General features: G+C 40.8%; 1 protein-coding gene across 1 annotated transcript in view; it reads right to left on the bottom strand.

Annotated features, from left to right (window-relative positions):
- EPG5 (ectopic P-granules autophagy protein 5 homolog) overlaps positions 1-18,179 on the bottom strand; it is a 113,047-nt gene extending 94,868 nt beyond the window's left edge. The window contains exons 1-6 of the mRNA XM_039228820.1: positions 18,086-18,179; positions 6,372-7,316; positions 5,228-5,465; positions 3,896-4,032; positions 2,900-3,007; positions 1,691-1,764 (exon numbers count right to left, since the gene is read on the bottom strand). Coding sequence (XP_039084751.1) covers positions 1,691-1,764; positions 2,900-3,007; positions 3,896-4,032; positions 5,228-5,465; positions 6,372-7,316; positions 18,086-18,148 — 1,565 coding nt within the window. The 5' untranslated portion in view covers positions 18,149-18,179. The remainder of the gene's footprint in view (positions 1-1,690; positions 1,765-2,899; positions 3,008-3,895; positions 4,033-5,227; positions 5,466-6,371; positions 7,317-18,085) is intronic.
- Between the last annotated feature and the right edge of the window lie 4,944 nt (positions 18,180-23,123).

The raw sequence follows: 23,123 nt of genomic DNA, 5'->3' as shown, positions 1-23,123 counted from the left end.
ACATGCAGTTATGCAAGCACAGTCCCCACACTCCCTGGGACCACAACATGTATGGACTGCGGCGGTGCCTTGACTCAAGCCAGGCCTGCCGAGTGTTGCCAGGTACACGACTTTAGGAACCATCCTTTACTCGATAAAAACAGACAATTTGCAGGTAACTCAGAAGCTTCTTTAGGCAGAAGAGTACATCCAAATGCAAAAACATTTTTAAGTCAAAATCATATCTCCCACATGTCAGAGAAGCCCCCCACACCCAAGCATAGAGAGAGAACTGAAGAGAATTCCTGCCGGCCAGACTTCGCCAGGTATTGGCTAGATCTGAGGATCAGGACTAGAGAAGTTTCTCCTCTTGGACCATAATACAGTTCTCAATCCCCTGTTCCTTCCCCTCTGGCCGAGCCCTGAAAAACTCATCCCTTCCTTCCTGTTACAGAAACTCTCTCCCGTGACTTCCTGCTCTATCGGTCCACTGCTACCGTTCCAACCTGAGGAGCTCCAGTCCTGAAGCCCCCAAGTGTCCACTGGCATCTATCACGTGTATGCCCCCGATGACCTCAGACATTCCCCCTTATAAAACAGCTCTCCTTTCTATCTTTTCAGTCTCTCGGCACCAGTGCCCTCACAGTCAGTCACTCAGGCTCAGACATCTACACAGTTATGTCAGAACCACCCCCTTCCTACCATTCCCTTATTTATCCAGCTATTTAATCCCTTCCTCGGAAGATGACTCTAGGTACCCTCCTTCTCCTTCCCACCACCATGATCCCACCTCAGGCCCTGAGGCAGACAGGCTTTCTAGGACCGAGAGTCAGTGGTAGTAACACTGTTGAAGGTCACCTAGATAGACTGTGTCTTCTTCCCCGGTTAAGTGTCGTCCTGCTGGTGAGTTAGGATCCCGAGCCAGAAGAGCCAAAAGTCTGTACCTTAATTAATTAAGCAGAAGCACATCTTCTTCTGCCTTCGGTCAATCCTAACCTTCCTTGATATGACTTTTACCCTTGTTCAAAAGCCCTCAACTGCTGCCAGGCCCAGACCATATCAAATCTAGATGCCCTTGTCTTACTGTCAACACTTTCTATAATCAAGTCACCGTGGTCGTGCATCTGTGTGACCATCCCCCACACAGTCCTCCACTCCAGCCACGCTGATCTCCTGCCTGTCCTCTGCACAGCCATCTGTCCCTGTGCTTGGGGCCACTGCCTGCTCTCCCCACAGCCAGTGCCCTGCCTGCTCCTTCTCTCCTACTGAGACCCACCCCATTCTTGCAATCCAGCTCATGCAACTGGAATCTTCTCATGCTCCACCCTCCTCTCTTCAGCCTCTTCAGTGCTAGTGTGCCTATCGCAGCTTGGCAATTTGTGCTTTTTCCCCTCTGCCTCTAAATCTCTTCTTCTAAGGAAAAGATGATCTTTCTTATCTCCCCACAGCACCTTTCACTATGACATATGTGACAGGAGAGGCAAACCCACTGAAAAGGGGGACCCAGAAGAGCTTAATTGTTTATACATAAGCATTTAATAAGGTCACCTGGGGACAAAGGGTATCCAACCCAAAGAAAATCCACAATATTAAATTCTGGAATGCTGACTCTTCCCTTAGCAGTTCTTTGGATCTGGGCAGTTTAGGAAGCCAAGCCTTTGGTAGAAAGAAGCATTTCAATTTCTACTTCATAAAGCTCTTCCACACTTACTTGACAGGAGACATTAGCAGGGCAAGGGACTGCATAAAATGAAAGACCCCTGATGGGTTATTCAACACTTTGATCTGAAATCAGAAAAGAAAAAAGCATACTGTAGAAAGCCAACAACCCAAGTATCCACATTCTTAGTTCGCCAGCATTCTGACAAGGGGAGCGGTTATGAAAACAAAGATGGACTGGAGCCGAACCCAGAAGAGTGGAGCACTGCTCGCGGGCTACCTGGCAGTAGTGAGTTAGCTGTCCCTCAAGAGCAGAGCTCACGGAGCAACGTCCTTCAACCACCGTGACCATCCAGGAAGAAGGACAATGCTGCTGTTCTAATCCAAAGACAGAACAAAACAAAAAAATCCTCCTTCTACCCAAAAGGATTCAAACATCTCACCACCAGAAAAACTGAAGAAAAGGTAATGTGGAGAAGCTGAATTTGGCATGCACTTGGCTTCTAACCATGAGTGGTTTCTGTGAGTAACAAAACAACCCAAAGGCAAGCAGCAGAAAAGAGAAACTGTGAACCACATAATCAACACTGAAGGTGATTATGTGAGAGTTGATCATCACACAGATGTGGATCTCTGCTCATATTAAAGAACTCTGATATGCTCAAGGTGTGTGTGTCTTCATCTGTACCACTGTGGTGTGAGGTAGATTAATTTATGAAGTCCTAGTGAGCGTTCCTGCACAGAAATTTTACAGAATTAAATACTACTGAACCTACCAACCCAGACTACAAGGGAACTCTTACAATTCTATCTTAACTTCATCAATTAGGGTGGCTCAAGAAGTTTCAAAATAAAAACTCCTATGAATATACAAATATATATAGATATATTTTAAGAATTTTATTTTATTTTATTTTATTTTATTTTTTTAAATGTTTTATTTATTTCTAGGAGACAGAGAGAGACAGCGTGAGCAGTGGAGGGTCAGAGAGAGAGTGAGTCACAGACTGAAACAGGCTCCAGGCTCTGAGCTGGCAGTCAGCACAGAGCCCGACGCGGGGCTCGAACCACGAACCGCGAGATCATGACCCAAGCGAAAGTCGGACGCTTAACCAACTAAGCCACCCAGGCGCCCCAAGAATTTTATTTTAAATATTAATATTTTAAGTAGCTTTTTCATGGAAAAAAAGCAATTTTTTCAGGTAAAAATGTCTTTAAAAATGTCTCTCATCCCACTCAAAATCAGACAGCCTCATCATACCTGGATGAAAGGAACAGCCCATTTACTAACACCAGCCGGGCATCGAAGAATATGGTTTAAAAGGAAGAAGTGATCTCCAGGACAGCCAACTCGTTGTAACACTGATACCTGAACAGGAAAGAACATAGAGTTTCACTATTTATGAAGACGAAAAATGTACCTAAGGGCCTAGTAAGTCACTTAGCCAATGTTTAAACATGTGAATCTTTCAGAAGAATAACCAGAGATAGATCTACCACACACATACATATATAGCATACATGTAATATATAACCAAAGATATACTATGAACAGGTGAGTTTCTATCGCAGAGACACACAGAGGCCTATAAACCCATAAGTACTACAATCAAAACAGCCTAAGTACTTTCCTGCAAACTCAATTTTTATTATCTGGCAAAATACATATTAATATGTTCCTGGTCACATGTGAATAGATAGAAGTCAAGTAGTTTAATCTACTCTCAGTTTGTAATAGATTCTCAAATCCAAGTAAATATGCTTGGGATCTTATCACATATGTAAGAACTCTCATATGAAAATTAAAAAAACACCCAAGGCAGCCCTACTGAAAACCACAAGACAGACAAGCCTCCTTCTCTAATATTCTTAACATCGTTCTTAAATTTCCCAAATCCTGACACCTGTCTTTTTTCTCTTAATTTTTTAATGCAACATTAAATATAAGATAATAAAAATAAATTATACAGAAGATTTTAGAGCAGCAACTTATATTAAATACATACCTAATCTTTACTTTAGCATGTTTCCCCCATTTCCATTTCTTCCCAAGCTGAAGCCCTGAGATTATTTAGCTTAAACTTTATCAGAAAGAAAAATACTTTGTGCTTAATAACACACTAGGTAAGTGTAACTTATTTCCATGTGTCATGAACAAAGAAAATGTCACTAATTAACATATTAAATGAATTAGCTGAAGAAGCTGTTGAAAAAAAAAATTAATAAGAGATAATTCTTCAAGTATCTGTTTCCTTACCAATTTCTGCAGCCAGAGAAGAATATCATCATAGAACTGAGTATCTTCATTAACCCTCCTGGTGAACATGAATAAGACACTAATGCACTCCTTTAGTTGACACAGATCAGAGGAAAAGCTTTCGGTCTGTTTACAAGCTATAAGTTAAAAAGAGGATTAAATGAGCCCCATATAGGTGGTATTTTGGGGAGAACTTTTAGTGTCTCTACCAATAAATAAATAACTTCTCAAAATATTTAGTTCAGATAAAAATCCAAAGGAGAAAAAATTGCATCGAAAATATCGCAATTTGGGGCACATGGGTGGCTCAGTTGGTTAAGCATCCGACTTCAGCTCAGGTCATGATCTCACGATCATGAGATCAAGTCCCGTGTCAGACTCTCTCTGCTGTCAGCACAAAGCCCATTTCAAATATCTGTCCCCCTCTCTCTCTCTGCCCCTTCCCCGCCTGTGCTCTGATTCTTTAAAAATACATAAATAAACTTAAGAAGATAAATAAAAGTTTTAGAGTGTATATATATATATACACTCATGCGACTCATGAGACTTGGGTTTATGAGTTCGACTCCACGCTGGGTATAGAGATTACTTAAATCAACAAAACTTTTTAAAACATCTGAATTTCTACTAAATATGTAATCCAAAAATGTACTTAATCTTTTGAAGTATTAGAAGGGAAAATTAACTTCATCAAAATCGATTTTTCATTTAAAAATCAGCAGACCTCTGGTCTAACCCCGCTCTTAGATCACTTAACAAAATCAATGAGGGGGTAGGATTTTTTTCTTTAATATTCCTAATATCTCCCCCAGAAATAAAAACTGCATAATTCAATTAGCTAATTCATACTTAACACATCACACAATCAAAGCTAGTTTTGTAAAACCCAAATATGATGGAAAATGCAGAACATTATAGATTCTCTGAAGAAAGTTATATAAAACAGCCCAATAAACCAAACAAGCAAAAACAAAGTAAAACAGACGGGATGAAAAAGTATGCTGAGTATCAGCTCTACAGTCAAAATCTGCATTTGAACTCGATGTGGTTAACAAGCACATAAATAGGACAGTGGGGGCATTAACGATAGAAAGCAAGGTCTCTGGCTTCCCAGAGAAGCACAGACTGACAGCCCCAGGCAAGGGGGACCTGGTACAACTCCCAGGAACTGGTAGGAAGGCAGATCTCAATCCTACTTTGGGCAAGACAAGCACAAAACAGCACAAATGTTCTCTTCTCATACCAATTAGCACACAATCAATTCAACCAACCCCTCAATTCTTTTTTCACTGCAGACCACAAGAAAGAGTGAGACTTTCATTATTCACATACCTCGGCCTTGAACTGCTAAAGATCTCAGAACAGCTGAACTATTGAGTAAGGCATAAATGTAAGACTCCACCTGCAACTTTGAGAGCACAGAGGTATACGAATGCAGAGCGAGGGTCTGGTGGAGGTGCTCAGATTTGGCATCAAATAGCTTCTTTAGCTCCCCCAGTGCATTTTCATTCATCTCTACTCTTTGGTAGCGATGATAGCCTGAAACCTTCACTTGATCTGCACAGATACCCTAGCGGTGGACAAAAAGGTAAAATAAGAAACCAGTTAACTCTTTGCGCTTGAAATAACGAGACTGCAGGTATATGATGCATTGGCTCAGTACCACCTTCAAAGAGCTTATAAATCACGGTGAGGGGACAGTACTACCACACAGGGAAGAATAAATCAAATATATAATTAGGTGCTTAGAAGTATAATGCCAATCACAAGGTCAAAGGAGGAAAAACAAACAGTCAGGAAAAAATGATAAAACTTGCCCCAAAGACTCCAGCTTCCTTTCACTGCCAAACTTGCCAAGAGTGGCCTTCTCTTCCTTTCCATCCTTCCCAGGCCACTATGAAATGGCTTTCCTAATGGTCACCTTGGCCTCCATAGGGTCACATCTAATTGCCCTCCCTGTTTCCTCATCATCTCTCAAGCTTATTCCATGGATCATGGTCTCCTTGACACTCTCTACCTATTGGATGTTCCTGGCATTATGTCCAAGGTTACAAACTAAATGGTCCACAGGCTGGATGTGACCTGGAGACATGACTTGCTTGGCCTCTACTCTGTATTTTGTTGCCAATATTTACTATCAGGATCCCTCCCACAAAAATCTGCATTTCCAGATCTTCTTAGGAAGAAGCTGGACCAACATAGCCTCAAAGGAATAATCAGGTAGGACGTAAAAGCGGCTGCCCTCGCTGGGCCAGGCATGAGCTTACCCAGTGACCACTGTCCCACTCAGCCCACTTCACTTCTTTAGGTCACCTGCTTGGCCCCTGCAGGCATCTGACTTTGTGACTCCTCCACTGTACTACTCTGGGCTAGGTCGGGGCCAAGCGTGAGTATCAGCACACTCCAGACCTGGACAGCCTCACAAGAACAGCACCTCCACTACAAATCCGCCAGGCTCCTTAAATAGTCAAAATACCTGCACAGCCAACTGTTCCTCCTTAAAGTGCCACAGTCGACTTTTCGCATTTTGGCAATCAGATGTCAGGGCAAGCAGCCCAGCTTCAGCCAGCAGCAGCTGCTTCCTACAGCGGGAGTAGTTCAACAGCAGCTCGTAAAATTCGTGCCTGTCCTGATGAGCCATGCTGTCAAACTCTTCTAAATATGACTCCACATTTTCCAGCCACGAGCCAGGCTCAAAGATTTTTAGCTGTTCCTTAGTAAATGGTACCAGTTCTGGTTGAGATGGAAGCTCGGGGTAGAGTCGCTCGCTGCGGAACAAGGGTTTCGCCGCCACCAAAGCTGGTACTGCTCCAGCAATTTCCACTGGTAGCTGGGGATACAGTGTTTTCACTCTAGGTGGCTGAAAAATGTCTTTGGCTTCACAAGAACTCTGCAAGCCAACATTTTGTAGCACCTCTGAAGAATGACCCAAGGCTTGTTTGTCTTCTTTCTTTTTCAGAGTTTCTCTGACCTGTAAATTTTCCATTTCCTGCTGAGTATGAGAAACATCAGGTGGCAAGGTGCTTTCTGAAGGTCCACATTGTATCAATTTATTTCCCTCTGCTTCTGTAAAGTTCTTGGGGGTTTCTACTTTGGTTCCAGCATTGTCTCCAGGGCCGGCCTTCGGCTTTACCACATCGTCCCTCACACAGGCTCTGACCTCCTCCCCTTCCTTTGGGGTCTCTGTGTTCCGTGTCAGGGACCCTTCGTTGCTAATAGTTAAGGAGGTGAGTGGTACATCAAACATCTCACTCTCGTTGGGTCCACTGACAGCATTCTGGAGCTGAGAATCAGTTAACACCTTCAGATAGTCTCCTCTAAATTCACAAGCTGGAGCAGGGATTTCCGGCTCTCTGGAGGTTTTCAGAAGGGAGACTTCATCAGATTCTTCCCTCTGAAAGGGTTCCGATTTTTTCTTTTCCTAAAAACAAGATTTGTAATGTGAATTCATCTGTAATATAGCAATAATTGATTATTTCAACATAAGAAATTGTTAACTTGTATATAAAATCTAAATTTTATAATTTAGCAAATGGAATCTAAATAAACTTCATGAGCAATGTGTTTCATGTTTCCTATTATTCAGTTTTGACTACAGTAAATTTGGGAGATTCACTAGTATAATTCCAAAAAAGAAAGACATCAAAGTAAGCAGCAAATTATGATATGAGAACAGAGGAAAGTTTTAATTAGGTTGTTCTCCATTCTGCTAGAGGTCAAGTGAAACAGAACAGTCTCCAAGTAGTGTAAGCCTGAATAGATTTATCTTCATCTTCACAAACATAGTCCCTGAAAATTCATACAGAAAAAACCAAATAACTTCAGCAATAAGTAACTACAGTATTAGATTATAACCCACGGGATAAAATAAATATAAATGAGCAAATAATGCCATTCCTTCTTAAAGAATTTCAATCAATACATGCAGATGAAATGAGGAAAACAGAAAACTCATTATCACAACACCATGGTAATTACTGCCACAGGCAAGATCTACTAATGGATGCTAAACTGAGTGAGTGAAAATGTAAGTGGAAACAAGACGGCTGCAGAGAATCAAGGTATGTCCTAAATATTTAGTAATTACACAAGGGGAAATAGTAAGGTTTGGTGGAGAATTCTGGCAGGTAATACCTTAACCTGTGATCAAGGTTAGTATCACCAGCAGCACATCCCCATGTGTTCTGAGAAGGCCTATCACCTCTTCAGTAGCCTTTCCAATAACGTATAACCTCAACCTAATCATAAAAACACCAGACAAAAACTCAAGGAAGAATCTACAAAACAACAGAATTGTTATGGTCATCAAAACAAGACTGAGGAACTATCAAGAAGCCGGAGGAAATAACACATACAGGACAACTAAATGCCACATAGGACCCTGGATTGGATCCTGGGACAGAAAAAGAACGTTAGTAGGAAAACTGTTGAAATCCAAATAAGTTCTGTATTTTAGTTAAAAGCATTGTACCAACATTAATTCCTTGGTTGTGATAGGCATTCTAGACCACAGAATTTATGATTATGTGAGATGGTAACATAAAACTGCATGAAGGGCATATGGAACTCTCTGTATTATATTTACAACTTTTCGTGAAATCCCAAGTTATCTCCAAAAAACAAAGACAAAAAACCCCAGAAAATTAACCATTAAAAAATACAAGAAATGAGTTACGGTTATGAAAAAATCTCTGGCACTAACACACAAACTAGACACATAGGAAAACACGATAATAAAGAAGACAAAATTACAGGAAAATTACTTCAATAAAACTGTTATACACAAACTGAAAAAAACGATGAAATCAAATACTCCCCTTTCACTATGAAATTGTAAGGAAGACACACCTGACAAGTTATCAGTGATTCTGGACTGTGCCGTCTAGCAAATGTGCAGGGAAAAAAAAAAAAAGTTGATGAGTAAATAACCAAAAATGTAAGATGTTTATATGTACCTAATATTAGGAAGAAAAGATAAATGTTTTTGAAATGGAATTTGAGGTCATCTTGCTGGTAACGAATATGGCTACCAAACAGTTACAAATGGTGATTAAAGAAGCAATGCACTCCTCCAGAATTGCCTTAATCTACACTATGAGCCATGGACATCAGATTCAGATATGAGCCACACAATGCATACAAACCAGTCTGTCAAACTGCCTAAAATCAAGAATAAGAAGAAAGCATTGCACAAGTATTTATAAGAAAATGAAAAAGTGGGTCCAATTACACTGCAGTGATGTTCACCATGCCCTATAATAAAGGGAGGTCAGAAAGAGAAAATCAAGAGAGGGAGGCCTCTGGTTACTGCAGTGAGAGAAACTGGTCAGGGGAAAGGCCACACTTTTGCGAGCTGAACAATCAAAACATAAAATTAAGAAAGTTAATTCATTTATAATGAACAAAGAATAAAATATAGAGAGATCAATTTAACCAAAGAATTGTAAAAGTTGTACTCTGAAAATTGCAAAACATTACCAAAAGAAATTAAAGCATTAATATGTGAAAATACATTCTGGGTTCATGGGGGACAGCAATACTCCTCAAATTAATATACAAATCCAACATACTCTCAATCAAAATTTTAGCTGACTTTTTTGCAGAAAATAATAAACTGGATCCTTAAGCTCATAAGGATATGCAAGAGACCCAGAATAGACAAAACAATCTTGAAAAAGAAAAACAAAGGAGATCTCACAGTTTGCAACTTCAATACCTACTACAAAACTACATTGTATGTTTAATACTTGAGGAGGTCCTAGACATTTTTTTCAAAGGGGCCACCACACAATTTTACATCCCCACCAGCAAGATTTGAGGGTTCCAATTTCTGCACATCCTTGTCAACGCTTGTTATTGTTCATCTTTTTTTATTATAGCCATTTTAGTAAGTGTGAAGTGATATCTCATTGTGGTTTTGGTTTTGATTTCCCTAATGATTAATGATGTTGATGTGCTTTTAGCTATTTGCATATCCTCTTTGGGAAAATATCTATTCAATTCCTTTGCCTGCTATTTAAATTGGATTATCTGTTGTTTTTGTAAATAAAGCTTTATAGGAACACAGCAAAAAAAAAAAAAAAACTACATTAATAAAGACAGTGTGGTTCTGGCATACAAATAGATCAATGGAAAGAACTGAGAAGCCAGAAATAAAGCCTTATATTTAAGCTCAACTGATTTTCAACAAGGAGGCCAAGACAATATAACGGCTAATGAGTAGTCTTCAACAAATGGTGCCTAACAAGATATCCAAACACTGAAACTGGACCCTTACCTTCCATCATATACAAAAATTCAAAAAAGGATCATAGACCTAATGTAAGAGCCAAAACTTTAAAACCCTTAAAACACAGGAGTAAATCTTAATGACCTTGGGTTACACGTGACACCAAAAGTACAAATAACAGAAGAAAAATAGATAAATTGGACTTCATAAAAATCAAAAATATTTGTGCTGAAAAGGACACTATGAAGAAAGTGAAAAGATAAACCACGGAATGGGAGAAAATAGTTGCAAATCAATTATCTTATAAGGGACTTATATTCAGAATTTAAAAAGAATTCTTGTAACTTAATAATAAAAAGATGAATAATCCAATTTAAAAATGGGCAAAGGACGTGAACAGACATTTCTCCAAAGAAGACATACAAATGACACACAGAAAGATGTTAACATCATCAGTCATTACAGGAAAGCAAATCAAAACTCCCAGGCACCATGTCACATCCCCTGGGATAGCTATTTAAAGTAAGATAATAAGTGACAGCAAGGATGTGGAGAAATTAGAACCCTTATACATCACTGGCGGGACTGTACCGTGATGCAGCCACCACGGAGAACAGCTTGGCAGTTCCTAACTGGTGATGCCTGCACAACCTTATAATCATACCGAAAACCACTGACTTACACACAATGCATAGATGAATTGTATAGTGTGTGAATTACATCTCAATAAAGCTATTAAAAACAAAAATGAGCGATTTTTAAAATTTATTGAGCTGACAAATAAATGAGAAGGAAGTAAAGATTGGAATGTGAAACAGGGAAGATTTTTATTTCCTCTTCCTTAAGCCGGAAGAGACCTCAAGGGGTGTTAAATGCCAACTGGAGGACAAGACAGGGGGCTGGAAGCAGCCACAAGATGAGCCACATGATCAAGGGCAAGGTAAGCAACCACACCTCCTCCAACAGGTAGGCCTCTGGAGCTTTCCTCCCCAGCCCTGATCAGGCAGTTTTGAACTTCCCCGTGTCCCATCTCACTCCACTCCAACCTTACCTCACTGCTCCCTCTCTCCTCATTCCAGGATTGCCCTTGTCATTTCGAATTCTTCCCCTCCACGAAACAAAATGAAGTCTCCAAGTGCTACTCCCAAACTCCCCTGCCCACTCCCAGCAGCTCTAGCAACAGATAACGTGGCTAGAGAATCAGGTGAATTTTTTAAAAACTTCCTAGCCTCTCTGGGAGGAACACGTAAGACTTTGTTTAGGCTTTTATTCCCCCTTGGGGTGGAATCAGTGCTTCCATGGTGTTCAAAAGTGGAATCAAAGAAAACTCTCCACCTGTACAGTGACGGAAGTTAGGTCCAGAGAGGAATTAGCCTGGAGTTTGCCCAAGGAGGGAGTGGAGGCAGGACAGACAAGCTGGTGCTTTGATTCAAACGGACCATCCAGACCAGAGCAGGTAACCTGGAGGGAAGGACAGACAACTGTTTGAGCCGACAGCAAAGGCCTGATACGGCTCTCTCACAGATTCTCGGCAGGGGCGGGACCTCTAGGGCGAGAATGTGGAGGGAGAGGGGATTTGCTGAGATCATCATCAAAGTCAAGGCCTCAGGAGCAGTGGTGGCTGCCTGGGGCTTATTTCACTTTTCCAAAGCACCAAAGAGGGAAGCAGGTCCTGGTCTCCAAGCTGCCAGCCTCTGCCCCACCACCAATTCATCCCAGAGGCCATTTTAACATTGGCCTCCCTAAAACACCACTGTGAACACCACAGACACAGCCACAGCTCTCCACTTAATGAAAGACTGACTCTTAACTCTGGCACTCAATGCCTCTGATGACTCAGTTATGATGGTGTCCCAAGACAAAATCTCCTTTCAATGGCTCTTCCACACGTGCTTTACTCTGAACTCCTGCTATATATGTACTTGTCACCTGGCTCTGGTTACAGATTTAGACACATGGTTATTTATGTTCTGTTTCCCTCCACATAAACCATAATATCTTAAGGCCAGGGACTATATCTTATGTCTTTAGATCTGATCTGCCTCTGATTTTCGACAGTGTTCAATATATGTTTCTTGAGATGACCTGTAATGATTTACTGAGTCCCAACTGTGCTCTGAGCTCTGTCTTAGGGACTAAAAGAACTTCAGGTAAAGACATTATTTGATTATCCAACAAATATTTACCCTATATTCTGGTACATTCATTTTATTTTTACACACCTCTCAGAAAGCAGCAGGATTTTCCAATGAATGCAGAGGAAACTCAACTTTTAGACCAAAATCTGAATCTATTCTTACACTAAAAATACAAAATCTCACTTAAAAATAAAAAAGCCAGCTTCCAATTACTTTCCCTACTTGAGTTAACTCGAGATAAAGGAGAACATACTGTATATATAATAGTCATTACAGATCACAAAATAAAATCCAAACAGAATTCCAAGTGTATCAAGTCACATGTGCAAAAATTCATACGATTTTATTTTAAACAAAAGACAAGTTTCTTACAACTAACTATGGCCAGGAGATTAGGAATCCGTATTTCTTTATTTTTGATCACATAAGTTACATATGGATAGAGAACAAATTTTATTTTATTTTATTTTTTAAATGTTTTATTTATTTCTAGGAGAGAGAGAGACAGCGTGAGCAGGGGAGGGTCAGAGAGAAAGGGAGTCACAGACTGAAATAGGCTCCAGGCTCTGAGCTGGCAGTCAGCACAGAGCCCGACGCGGGGCTCGAACCCACGAACTGCGAGATCATGACCTAAGCGAAAGTCCGACGCTTAACCGACTAAGCCACCCCGGCGCCCCGAACAAATTTTAAAATAATCCCACATAAAGAAAAATAATCAAGCATTTATACATACATGGAAGAGTCATTAATACAGAAAACCACACTTGACTATAGCTCAAAGTAAATAAATATGCTCTGGAATGTTGTGTACACATGGGGAAAAAACTAAAGAACACACACAAATGCCACTAACAGTTATCTCCAGAAGACAGAATTCAGGGCATTTCATTTCTGCTGCACATTTGTGTGTGTGTGTGTACTCTCAGACATACATTACTTCTTTAAGCAATGAACACTTCTGTAATCAGAAGAAAAACGAGAGTTCAAGTTCTGGGAAACAAATGGAAGTTTCCTCATTTGCAATTCTTTCCTTTTGAGCTGGAGTAAGTAAAAATAATTAGGACTCCTTTCCTTCCATTAAAAATAACAATGAGCTGCTTCTTCATGAATAATGAAGGTTCGATTTTACACATTTCACAGAATACTTTCATGAGATTATTCTGAAGGCATGGTCTGTTTATCAATAATATCTGTATCCACAGCACTTAGCACAATGTCTGGCACAGAACAGATAAAAAGGGCTTGGACACATGGGTTTGTATCAGATCAAGAGCTCTTGGGGCAATTTTACCAGCTCTCCTTGCAGGGGGGGGGGGGGCAGATACAGGGATGCTGCACAAGTAAAAAGACTTGGGAGAAGGATGGGGCCTCTACATTTTGCTTTGAGTACATCGGCTCTTGACGGCCACCTGTTTCCTGTTGGTCATAACAATCTTACTTCACGTATCAGCATTTTTGCAGGCTTGACCTCATCCTCCTCCTTCATACACTTCCTTCACCCAGCTTCTGGGACCCTGCCCTCTCAGTTAAGACCACTGGGGATACGTATTACCTCACTGGTAGCTTCTCACTTCTTGGTTCCACCTATTCTCCCTAAACTCTTAAAATTGGAGTGCCCTGGGTTATTTTCTTATCACCTTTTTATATTATACTCATTCCCAAAGTAACCTAATTCAGTCTCTGGCTTTAATGTTAATGACTCCCAGATCTTAACCTTGAGCCTGGAGCTCTCTCCCAAGCTCTAGATTCCCATACCCAACCCTACTCTACATCTCCATTTGGATGTCTAGCAGACACATGTTTCTAAACTAGCATATTCAAAACTGAACTCTTGATCGGCCCCAAACCTATTGCAGCCACCACCTCCTCCATCTCAGAGTCATCCTTGACTGTTTTCTCTCACACACCACGTCTAAACCATCACCAAATCCTCTTGGCTCTAGCTGCAGAAACTCCCAGACTTCAAACACTTCTCACCACCTTTGCTATATAAGTCTGGTCCAAGCCACTGTCACCTGTTGCCTAGATTACTGCAACAGTCTTAGAAGGTATCTCTGCCTCTACTCTTGCTCCTTTACAATCTATTATCAACACTGAAAGCACAGTGATCCTTTAAAGCATAACTCAGATCATATCACTCCTCTGCTCAAAACCCTGAGGCGCTTACATTTCACTTGAAGTAGAAGTTGCTACAATGGCTGACACAGCACTGCATAACCTAGCCCTGTGTTACCTTTTTGACTTCCTCCCACTACCCTCCCCTCCCTCACTCTACCCTATGCAGACTGCCTCCTTGGAGTTCTTGGGTCAGGCTAGACAGGCCACTCCCTTAGGGCATTAGCCTGGAACACTTCTCCCCCAATATCCATATGGCTAACTCCCTCATCTTTCTGTCTTCACTATTTTAATGTCACCTTGGAAAACTGCAACCCATCCTTATTTCTCACCAGTACTCCCCAACTCTGTACCCTGTTCTTTTTCTGTTTTCCTAACATTTATCATCTCCTAACGTATCATATATTTCATTTCTTTTTTAGGGGGATTATTGGTTTGTTTGTCTTCTCCCTTGAGAATGTAAATTGTGTTAAGACCAGGTTCTTTGATTTTCCTGTTATTTCCCAAGTACCTTGAACAGTTTCTAGGTGACCAATGAGTGTTTGCTCAACAAATGAGTAACTCTTAGGAGACACAAAAGGAACTAAATAATACATAGCACCCCCTACCTTCACTCCTGTAACTATTCATGGGAAGGAAGGACTAGCAGGTAGAAATCATCCAGGTGAGGGGCACTGGGGGATGGCGACCTAAAGGTCTTTCTGTTTCTGTGATCAGCCTTCTGGGCCACATATCAGTCTACCTTTAGCAGTTACCATATATACATTGTTACTATTAATGAGTTGTCGGCATTCAGAATCTGACTAATGTTCATATACGTTCCATGACTATAAAATACACTGCACCTGTAGAATAAATCCAAATCTGAAAATCTACTGTACTTAACTTCTAATCTACCAAGATTACCAAAGTCAGGGTCCTCTGAGGTGGGGATAGTCTAGTAGAAGATGGTACTAAAAGAATGAAAAAGTTATTAGGATGCTCTCTTAGGTATGAGGTGATAACCACAACCTAACAACATGAGGTCATCTACCAGATGATTAATATTGAGGAATGCAGATCAGCTGCTGGGTAAAAAATCCACAAGCCAACCAAACTATCTAAAGGCAACAACACATGACACTACTCACTTCCTGAACTGAGCCTTGGAACTGCTTTATGGTCCATAAATACTTGCCCCAAACTATATTACCGATAATAAAGGTTTCATTAACGTAGAACTTTATAATTATGGCCCAACTACAGCCAGCACTATTTACTCTAAAAGAATAATTTTTTTCAATGACAAATATGAGGCCCTTGCTGGTGTTGTGGACTTTTTCCATTTGTTTTTTTCTCATGCTACTCAGAGGAAATTTACTGAATTCTTCTAAGTGACAAAGCTTGGAAATACTCTTCAACACTAGCATCTATTCCTTTATTCAACAAACACGACCAAGTGCACAGAGGGGGTGAAGGGTCCTGGGAACAAGACAAGGCCTTCCCTCATTGAGAAGGGAGAAGAGCTGTTGACAAAACAACTCCGGTGCAGAGTGCAACTGCAGGGGGGAGGAATGTGAGGGTGATGAGGGAAAGAGGACTGTTTAACTAGAGACCCCATGACTGAGCAGTAGCTAGCTAGATGAAGAGGGGCAGGAAGAGGTGTCAGGGCAGAGGAAAGAGCATGTGCAAAGGTCCCGAAGCAGAAGAAGATATATATAGTTGGGAACCAAAAGAGATAATAGTGGTAAACTTGAGGCTGCAGAGAAAGATAGAAGCCAGACTATTTAGGGCCCTGAGTCCATGCGAAGGGCTCCAGCCTCCAGCCTCTGGGCAACGGGGAACCTCAGAAAGGTTTTAAGGAGGAGAGTTAATCAGTTTTGGTTTTTGTTTCTAAAACTATCGATTGGCTTTAATTTACAGAATGGGCACCAAGAATGAATTTGGAAAAGCCCATTTAGCAGAAATCCAATAACTCTCCCTTGGAGGATAGTGGTGGTAGGACGGAGAGAAATGAGCAGAATTAAGACAACATTTAGGAAGCTACAACTTATTGACTGATTAGATTTGGAGAGTGAGAAAAAGTATGCGGCCCAGATTTCCGGTTTGACCAAATACCTCTAGAATGAAGGTCTCTTCAAATAAATTAACATAGGTCTGTGTAGGAAAACTGCCTAAAATATGTCGATAAAATAAGCAACTGGTTTTTCATGATGGAGTAAAAGTTTAGGGTTTTTAGGTTATTTTAGAAACCCTCTTGCGAACAAAATAACTTGACACAGAATTCTCTTAACTGTTTTTAAGTACTTGTAACATTGTACCATAGACAGAGACATACAGATAAATGAATTTATTAAGTTCCTTGATTGCGACATTTGGCGTTAACTTGAGTTGTCAAACTGCATGACTCTGAACTTAAACACTTAACTTGTCGCTTCATCACTCATTTGAAGAAAAAAAAAAAACAAACCCTACAGATTAAGATTCAGGCTTCTGTTCTCTACATGACTGATGTTTACATGTTACGCACTGCCATATTCTAGATTCAGAACCTTATGCATGGTTAACCAAGCACTGTCTTCTTCCTCCTCTGTCTAGCTAGTTCTTTACCAGCCTAATACATAGCAAAGTTATTTCTCTTAAATATGCTTCTTAAATTAGATGGCAAGATGGCATTCGCCCCAAAGGGTAACTCCTCACAGGCCTGGGTATACTGATGTGCACAACTCCATTACAGCCTTTTTTAAATGCCTCATATTGAAAGACAAGCACACAAATCCTTTATGGGTTACTAGATACAGTACCTTTGAACGCCTGCCTTCTGTCAAACCTTTGTTCCCATGAGAAAATCAGGTTTTGATACCATTTTTAAGTTAACCCTTACTCTGCACATCACCCACTTGTAGGAAAGGAAATTTCCAGTAATTATAATACCATCAACATTATTTCCTTAATGTAAATTCAGTTCTAGGTAAGCCAGAATAATCTAGGTCCAGCCATCCAGGGCCAGCATTTAATCTGTCCGCTGTAAAATAAATGTCATTTCAGAAAACATATGGGAGAAAAACCCAAGCTGCATCTGAAAACACAGCACACTAACATAAGAAACGCAGAAATTTCAAATCTATCTCTACTGTGTGAGCCCTGCCCTAGTTTCATTTCTGAACATTCATCCCCCATCATAAACGACCAGGATAATGAAAAATAAACAGTGGCAGCACCACAATCACACTGAATTTCAAGAGTGAAGAGGTCCATCACTACAATCTACTTTCTATCTGTCGCTATCCATAAAGCTCTGCCTGAGAGTACATGCTACGCGTGGAGGAGAGGTCCCTTTGTGCATGAGGGGACTGAAAATGTTCCTAGGTTTAAAGGAGAAAAGAGACAGAGTCAAAGATGAGGCTGGAAACTGAAAAACTGCTCCACGGCTGGAATCTAGACCCAGGTGAGAAGTCAAGAAAGAAGCAGAAAATGAAGAGCCCACAGAGGTCAGAGGAGGAAAAGGAAAATAGGGGCTCCTGACAAAATCCGGCAGGGGAATGTGGAAATGGAATAGATAAACAGGGCTAGTGTCCGTGGGCAGTGGGATCAAACATTGGGAGCTGCGGGCGGCAGCGGCCGTGGGCTCAGGGGACGGGTAGCCCTGGCTAGAGAGGTCCAAGAGAGGAAAAAGGAGACAGGGCGCAACCTCCAGGGTCTTGGGAGGGTAGCGGGGGAAATCCTCACCTTGGTTTTAGTCCGGGTGGCCTTGGCCTTGGCCCGGCGCGGGGGCCGTACCGCCTCGGCCATAGACCCTGCCGCGGCGCCGTCGCCGTTTGTTTTTGTCAAAACCCTGCGCGTCCACACAACCTGCCCAGTTCCGGCCTCCGGACTTATCACGTGAGGAGACCTCCACCACTCTAGGAGAAGGGGCGGCACCTCAGGGACGCGACGGGCCGCAACGTAGGACAAACTGTTCCAGAAGGCGTTTTCACTGAAAGATGGTAGCCCCGCCCCCTTCCGTCCAGGCTCCACCCCTGGCCCGGCGTGCGGAGTCTCCAGGTGCATCCCGCAGGTGGCTTCCAGAGGGTTGTGTTGCGCCCGGGAGCGGACCCTCCGGTTGACAAGTCGCGTCGGTCTCCCTGTCGCACACTCATTTGGGGCTCGCACGCCTCAGGCCCGCTGGCCTTAAGGAGCCCGGGGAGAGAGGTTTGTCAGTCTTGTTTTGACCTGTACTTAAGTGAGTTAGCCTCAATCTCTGGTTTGCGCTCCTGATGTCCCGTGAGATATGCACCTGAGTTTCCTTTTTGTAAAGGAGACCGATCACGTTTGATGAAGATTAAATGGACTAATCGTAAAAGGTACCTGGTACAGCTACAGGCATTTCAATAAATGGTAATTGTTATCATTACTGTACAAATGATATGATGAATGATATGTCCAAATGAAATGGACACCTGACCCAAAAAGGGCAAAGAAAAAATAAGACCCATAAAAGTATTCTTAGTATAGATTGTATGTATCTTGCTTCATTTTTAAATTCCAGATGTTAAAAGCTTGGCCCCATCTCCCTTCGCCAGCTGTTCCATTTCTTTTTTCCAAAGCACTTAGTGCCTCTTAAACTCTTATATGATTTGCTTTTATGTTTATATCTGTCAGCTCCTCTAGAATCTAAGATCCTAAAGGGCAGAATTCTTTGTTTTGTTCCCTGTTGTATCCCAAGGGCCTGTACAACACTGGTCAGCATATAGTAGATGCTCAAATATTTGATGAATGGAACAAATGATTGTGAGTTGTTTTGTCTGATGGTGGGATAAGACAGTTAAGATGGCGTGTATGGGAGCAAAATAAGGCCATCCACCCACTGGTAGCATATCCCAGAATGAAAAATCCTGGAATTATAATGTGAGAAATGAAAAGCACTTCAAAGATGTACACTGAACAGTGACTTGTTTATGAGCTATTCGATCATATAAAGTACAGATTCATATAGTTGGATCTCAAATCCTCAACAATAACAAAAAAGTTATCAAGCTCAGAATGCACATACATCTTGTATGCCCTGCTGTGTGTGTGTGTGTGTGTGTGTGTGTGTTTGTTTATAATGGATGCGACTTGGCAAATATGAACAAAATATTTATACCACCATTACTACCAATTACTTTTGCTGGTATTTCTTCAGGCCTGGAATACCCTTTCTGGTTTTCTGGTTTCCACCGATTCAAATCCTTTTTGGACTTCAAAGTTCTCTGTGTGTTAGTCACTACTTAGCAAAACAGAACTGACCCTACCTTCACTTCCTGTGGTTTACAACTTATTTGGAAAGCACACACGATGTATAGATAAACTGCCATAAATGTAATATAGCCAATGGGGAAAAGGGGGGAAGCTTTATAAACTTTTTATTAAAAAATATTTTTTTATAAACTGAATTTGTTAGACCTTAGTACTGTAAGTAGTTGGTTTTGTTGGTCAGTTCAGGCAATAGAAGAAATTAATCTATGTTAAATTTAATATTGTAGTTTAAAATATTTGAAGGAATTTAAATCACAAATGATACTGATTCTTTGACAAAATTTGGTTTATTAAATTTGAGTTGACCAAATGTTAAAGTTTGCCCTTGAAAGTGATTATTAAAATTTATTAAATTTATAAATAGAATGTTGAGATTCATATAGATAAAAACTAAATTAAAAAAAAAAAGAAAAAGAGGGGCACCTGGGTGGCTTAGTAGGCTAAGTGTCCAACTTCGGCTCAGGTTATGAGCTTGAAGTCTGTAAGTGTGAACCCTTCATCGGGCTCTAGCTGACAGCTCAGAGTCTGGAGCCTGCTTCCGATTCAGTGTCTCCCTCTCTTTCTGCCCCTCCCCCGCTCTGTCTCTGTCTCTCTCAAAAATAAATTTAAAACTTTTTAAAAAAGAAAAAGACAAATTTAAATTTAAAATGTATATGACAAATAAATTGAGCATTGATTTTAACATAATTAGTTTAAAGGATTCATTTCAAAAAACAAAATAATGGTGGCACCTGGGTGGCTCAGTAGGTTAAGCATTCAACTCTTGATTTGGCTCAGGTCATGATCTCCGGTTCATGAGATGGAGCTCCACGTCTGCCTCGCACAGAGCCTACCTGGGATTCTCTCTCTCTCTCCCTTTCTACCTGTGCACTCATGTGCTCCCTCTCTCTCTCTCTCTCAAAAAATAAATAAATAAGCTTTTAAAATGAAAACCCACAAAATAATGACAAATGTATTTTCTATATATAAATTCTATCTGTAGAAACTCTAAAATATTTACAGCAAGCACAGTTAATCACTGGCCTAACTGAACAGTGAAGGTTTTGCTACTACTGATCTTTCAGCAGTAATAATCTACATTTCCTGAGCACTTACTAAAAGCCAGAAACTATTCTGAGGATTTTTCTTTTTTTTATTAATTTTTAAACTTACATCAAAGTTACTTACCATATAGTGCAACAATGATTTCAAGAGTAGATTCCTTAATGCCCCTGACCCATTTAGCCCATCCCCTTCCCATAACCCCTCCAGTAACCCTCTGTTTCTTCTCCATATTTAAGAGTCTCTTATGTTTTTGTCCCCCTCCCTGTTTTTATACTATTTTTGCTTCCCTTCCCTTATGTTCATCAGTTGTGTATCTTAAAGTCCTCATATGAGTGAAGTCATATGATATTTCTTTCTCTAATGACTAATTTCGCTTAGCACAATACCCTCTAGTCCCATCCATGTAGCTGCAAATGGTAACATTTCATTTTTTTTAATTGCTGAGTAATACTCCAGTGTGTGTGTGTGTGTGTGTGTGTGTGTGTGTGTGTGTACCACATCTTTATCCATTCATCCATCGATGGACATTTGGGCTCTTTCCCTACTTTGGCTATTGTTGATAGCACTGCTATAAACATTGGAGTGCACGTGTCCCTTTGAAACAGCACACCTGTATCCCTTGGATAAATACCTAGTAGTGCAATTGCTGGGTCATAGGGTAGTTCTATTTTTAATTTTTTGAGGAGTCTCCATATTGTTTTCCAGAGTGGCTACACCAGTTTGCATTCCCACCAGCAGTGCAAAGAGATCTTTCTCCACATCCGCACCAGCATCTGTTGTTGCCTGAGTTGTTGATTCTAGCCATTCTGACGAGTGTGAGGTGGTATCTCAGTATCTCAGTGTGGTTCTGATTTGTATTTCCCTGATGATGAGTGACATTGAGCATTGTTTCATGTGTCTGTTGGCCATTTGGATGTCTTCTTTAGAGAAGTGTCTGTTCATGCCTTTAGCCCATTTCTTCACTGGATTATTTGTTTTTGGCATATTTAGTTTGATAAGTTCTTTATAGAGTTTGGATACCAACCCTTTATCTGATATGTCATTTGCAAATATCTTCTCCCATTCCATCGGTTGCCTTTTAATTTTGCTGATTGTTTCCTTTGCTGTGGAGAAGCTTTTTATCTCGATGAGGCCCCAATAGTTCATTTTTGCTTTTGTTCCCTTGCCTCTGGAGATGTGTTGAGTAAGAAGTTGCTGCAGCCAAGGTCATAGAGGTTCTTGCCTGCTTTCTCCTCGAGCATTTTGATGGTTCCTGTCTTACATTTAGGTCTTTCATCCATTTTGAGTTTATTTTTGTGTGTGGTAACAAAGTGATCCGGGTTCATTTTTCTGCATGTCGCTGTCCAGTTTTCCCACCACCACTTGCTGAAGACACTGTCTTTATTCCATTAAATATTCTTTCCTGCTTTGTCAAAGATGAGTTGGTCATATGTTTGTGGGTCCATTTCTGGGTTCTCTATTCTGTTCCATTGATCTGAGTGTCTGTTCTTATGCCAGTGCCATACTGTCTTGATGATTACAGCTTTGTAATACAGCTTGAAATCTGGGATTGTGATGCCTCCTGCTTTGGTTTTCTTTTTCAAGATTGCTTTGGTTTTAGGGGTCTTTTGTGGTTCCATACAAATTTTAGGATTGTTTCCTCTAGCTCTGTGAAGAATGCTGATGTTATATTGATAAGGATTGCATTGAATATGTAGATTGCTTTGGGTAGTAATGACATTTTAACAATATTTGTTCTTCCTATCCAGCAGCATGGAATATTTTTCCTTTTTTGTGTGTGTCTTCTTCAATTTCCTTCATCAGCTTTCTATAGTTTTCAGTGTATAGATTTTTCTCTTTTTTTTCTTTCACAGTTTATTGTCAAGTTCATTTCCATATAACACCCAGTGCTCATCCCAACAAGTGCCCTCCTCCATGCCCATCACCCCCATTCCCCTCTCCCCCTCCCCCATCAGCCCTCAGTTTGTTCTAACTATTCAAGAGTCTCTCATGGTTTGCCTCCCTCCAACTCCCAACTATTTTTTCCCCTTCTCCTCTCCCATGGTCCTCTGTTAAGTTTCTCCTGTTTCACTTAAAGGTGAAAACATATGGTATCCCTCTTTCTCTGCTTGACTTATTTCACTCAGCATAACACCCTTGAGTTCCACCCACATTGCTACACATGGCCAGATGTCATTCTTTCTCATTGCCATGTAGTTTCTATTGTATGCATATACCATCTTCTTGATCCATTCATCAGTTGATGGACATTTAGACTCTTTCCATGATTTCGCTATTGTTGAGAGTGCTGCTATGAACATTGGGGTACATGTGCCCCTATGCATCAGCACTCCTGTATCCCTTGGGTAAATTCCCAGCAGTGCTATTGCTGGGTCATAGGGGAGTTCTAGTGTTAATTTTTTGAGGAACTTCCACACTGGTTTCCAGAGGGGCTGCACCAGTTTAC

The sequence above is a fragment of the Hyaena hyaena genome, unplaced genomic scaffold, assembly GCF_003009895.1.
Source record: "Hyaena hyaena isolate Hyena2069 unplaced genomic scaffold, ASM300989v1 scaffold_33, whole genome shotgun sequence".
Taxonomy (NCBI): domain Eukaryota; kingdom Metazoa; phylum Chordata; class Mammalia; order Carnivora; family Hyaenidae; genus Hyaena; species Hyaena hyaena.
This window is presented reverse-complemented; position numbering and strand designations above follow the sequence as displayed.